At 32.1% G+C, this 3,818-nt stretch overlaps 1 protein-coding gene across 1 annotated transcript; it reads left to right on the top strand.

The window, feature by feature from the left end:
* The first annotated feature begins 1,168 nt into the window (after positions 1-1,168).
* LOC105787815 (homeobox-leucine zipper protein ATHB-6) lies at positions 1,169-3,186 on the top strand. Its single transcript, XM_012614374.2, has 3 exons — positions 1,169-1,763; positions 1,858-2,231; positions 2,308-3,186. Exons 1-3 carry the CDS (start codon positions 1,700-1,702, stop codon positions 2,809-2,811), a joined length of 942 nt encoding a protein of 313 aa, XP_012469828.1. The 5' UTR covers positions 1,169-1,699; the 3' UTR covers positions 2,812-3,186.
* The last annotated feature ends 632 nt before the right edge of the window (positions 3,187-3,818 follow it).

Raw genomic sequence — 3,818 nt, 5'->3', positions numbered from 1 at the left:
CCCTTAAAATGGATAATTACAATTTTGATTCTATAAATTTTATAAAATTATAAATTAATACATGATAAAATTACACTTTAACTTCTAAAAATGATATTTTTTTAATCCTTTAAAAAATAAATTTATAAACTAATAAAATAGAAACAACAATTTAACTCCAAAAAAAAAAAAAACTTGTAAGTTAGCCCCCGTCCCAAAAAAGTTTTTTGGCATGTAGTGTTTTTGTGTACTTTTTCTTTGTCCGCTAGAAATTGACATTTATATTTGTGCCCTAATTTTCTTTTGGCTGAAATATTCTTTATTTAAATTCATTTCAAAATATATAAAATTATGAAGTGTTTTTGTTTATATATATATTCAAAAAGTTACTCTTTCGATTTTAATTTATTATAATTTGATTTTCATATTTTATAAAAATTTAAAAATCAATTCAATCGTCATTAAATTATTAATTTAAAATCAACAATTAGTTAAAAACCAGCCATTTAAAAATATATGCAATAATAAATTAGCAAAAAATGACATTTCAAGTGTAAAAAAGGACTGAATGAATATAACCTTTTCTCTTCCAATACACATGTTTACCAACAACTGCTTGAGAAAAACATTCTAATAAAGTAGGGTAAAGATATAATTCATAAAAAAATGTTAATTTAAGATTACCATTAATAAAATATTACATAAAATGTGTAATTTGAAAATAAAAATAAAAAGTAGGTTTAATGGAATAAAATTAGAAATAAAGAGGTTTTGAGTTTCAAAATGATTCACTGACACACAAGTTTTTTCATGAAATTATAATTTTATGAAATATTTATGAAAATAAAGATCGGCGATTAATCGCACCGACCCGATACGCTGACACCAACCAAATCTTTTAAGCTCAAAAAAATAAACAGCGCCAAGCCGTAGTAGGAGCCGAGCCGTACCACCGCTTTCCAATTTCCTAGTAGTTTTTTGTTTTTTTTTTTTTTACTTTTTACCCACCAAAATAAATAAACGGTCGAAAAACCGGGTACGCCAATAACCGGTGAAGAAAAACAAAATTGTGCATTTGGAATGAATTTTATGTTAATTTGCATTTTGGCCAACTGTGGGTACCTAACCCCAGTCAAATTCTAACCCAAATGTGACCCCTCTTTTGTTTTATTTAAAGTGATGGGAACTGGTTATGACCCCCGCTGGGTTCTTCTCCTTTCTCAATACTCAATTACTAATATCTATTCTTCACTTCTTCCATTTCAACACTCTCAAACTATATTCTAATTTTGAGGTTGTGTACTGATGTAAACACAAAAAACAAAAAACAAAACATATTGTGGGGAGTTGTTCATATTACATGTTTTTTGGGTTTTCTTGAAAGCTTTGTCTTGTTGGGTTTTTGTTTTGTTTTTGGATGGGAACTGAGAGAAGTGAAGAAACTGTGTTGAAGAAAGAGAAGAAATATAATGGTGGGGAAAGTGAGAGAGGGCAATGGTTGTTGTTGTGCAGTTGTAAATTTCTACAACCTTGTACAAGTTGGTCTTGTTTTAGACAAGGGTGTTACTCTTTTTACAAGTGATACTACAGCCATCTTGCATCTCTTAAATCTTGTATAAAAACAAAACATCTGTCCCAGAACAATACACAATTAAGGCTCTCTCTCTTTTTTCTTTTTCTTTTTAATCTGTTTGAAATTTACCTAAAGGTTTATTCAACCATGAAGAGGTCACTTGGCAGCTCAGATTCTTTGGGTGCTTTGATGTCTATCTGTCCCACAACAGGTTTAATACAAATCCCAATTTTGAAACTTTATTTATTTCTCTCGGATCTACTCTAACTACGACTGGGGTATGAATGACTTGTGTTTTGGTGCAGATGAACATAGTCCTAGGAACAACCATGTTTACAGCAGGGAGTTTCAGTCGATGTTAGATGGATTAGATGAAGAAGGGTGTTTAGAAGAATCAGGTCATGTTGCTGAGAAGAAGAGAAGATTAAGTGTAGATCAAGTTAAGGCCTTGGAAAAGAATTTCGAGGTTGAAAACAAGCTTGAACCTGAAAGGAAAGTGAAGTTGGCTCAAGAGCTTGGTTTGCAACCAAGACAAGTAGCTGTCTGGTTCCAAAACCGACGTGCTAGGTGGAAGACCAAGCAATTGGAAAGGGATTATGGCCTTCTTAAAACCAGTTATGAAACTCTTAAGGCCAATTATGAAGCCTTACAACATGACAATGAAGCTCTTCTCAAAGAGGTAATAATTAATAATTAATAACCCAAAGTGTTCAATTTTCCTACATCTAGTTTGAACATGAAATGATTTGTTGCAGATAAGAGAGTTGCAGGCAAAGCATAGTGGAGAAAGCACTGAGACAGAGAGCAATGTTTCAGTGAAAGAAGAAGTGATTGTATCTGAAAATACTGATAACAAAACACTTGAACAAAGTGAACCAGCTGCAGATCTCAACTACGGATCAGTTGTTCTTGGTGCAACCCTTTTTCCAGACATGAAAGATGGATCATCGGACAGTGATTCCAGTGCTATCTTAAATGAAGACATCATCCTCAACACCAACACCAACAAGGACAATAGCCCTAACAACGCGGCTTTTTCATCATCTGGGGTGTTAGAGCTAGACAGCCAACACCACCTTTTGATATCATCTTCTTCGTCACCAACATCCTCCATGGATTGCTTCAATTTCACAAAAACAAGCTATCAACCCCACCAGTACGTGAAGATGGAAGAACATAATTTCTTCACTGCAGATGAAGCTTGTAATTTCTTTTCAGATCCAAGTCTTCATTGGTATTCTCCTGAACAATGGAACTAAAATGAAGCTCCAAGATTTTTGTAAGATGGGAATTATGTAAGAAGTTAAAAATTAGTACCCAATACCATGATCTTCAGCCAGTGATGGAAGTCAATAATGCAGAAAAGAAAAGAAGGGAATATGGAGAAGAAGAGGAAGACCGGGGGGGGGGGGGTTCACGTGGGATGGGGGCAAAAGGTGACAAACACCAAAAAGAAGGGGCGTGCGGGAATGATTAGATCGTAATTGGGACCTTTTAATTTCTCTCTTCTGCTGTAAATGGAAAATTCTCCATAATCCATTGGTGGAAAGTGAAACTTCCTTTAATGGAGAGAAGCTGAACCCATAATAATAATATTATTATTAATAATGAACATTAATCATCATTGCTCCTTATCTTTATTTTTTTTCTTAGTTTCTTTGTGCAGAACCCAGAAAATGGAGGGATCTTTTAAGACATGACATTCACCTGGTAGTCAAAGAACATAGTTGCGGTTTTTCCTAGCATTTTTTTTTTAAAATCTGCTCTCAGTACTTATGCCTTTTGAACTTTTAAAATTTAATTCAATTTAATCACTCTAGTTATCTTATTTGAAAACTAAAAGTTTAGCTTATACCACTATTAATAAATTTTCATTAAATTAGTAACATATTTAAATTTAATCAATGTTATCAATCGAATTTAGAATTAAAATTTTTAAATTTAAAAATATAGTGAATAAATTTTTGAAGAATAAGAATATGAAAACTAAATATTTTATTGGATAAACGATACAGTGTGTTCAGTTTACTTTACAATATTTAATTTTACCGTTATCATTTATTTTACATTAACCAAAGCTAGCGACATAACTAAAATTTTTCTTTTCAAAGAAACGAATGTCTATTTGAAAAAAAACAATCATCCTACCGGGGAATTGGTTAAAGCGATTGGTTTTACCCAAAATTCTAATGTGGCGGAATATTTGCTTTACATGAAAAGGAGTGCTTGTTTTGACAAAAGTATCGTTTTGGTAGATTTAATTATA

This window comes from Gossypium raimondii, chromosome 2 (assembly GCF_025698545.1).
Source record: "Gossypium raimondii isolate GPD5lz chromosome 2, ASM2569854v1, whole genome shotgun sequence".
NCBI lineage: Eukaryota > Viridiplantae > Streptophyta > Magnoliopsida > Malvales > Malvaceae > Gossypium > Gossypium raimondii.
The sequence above is the reverse complement of the archived record's forward strand: the minus strand, read 5'-3'. Positions and strand labels throughout refer to the sequence as shown.

Coding starts and splice junctions, on each gene's coding strand:
- LOC105787815 (XM_012614374.2), top strand. CDS start 1,700: ATGAAGAGGTCACTTGGCAGCTCAGATTCTTTGGGTGCTTTGATGTCT. Junction 1,764..1,857: donor GTCTATCTGTCCCACAACAG/GTTTAATACAAA, acceptor GTTTTGGTGCAG/ATGAACATAGTCCTAGGAAC. Junction 2,232..2,307: donor ATGAAGCTCTTCTCAAAGAG/GTAATAATTAAT, acceptor GATTTGTTGCAG/ATAAGAGAGTTGCAGGCAAA.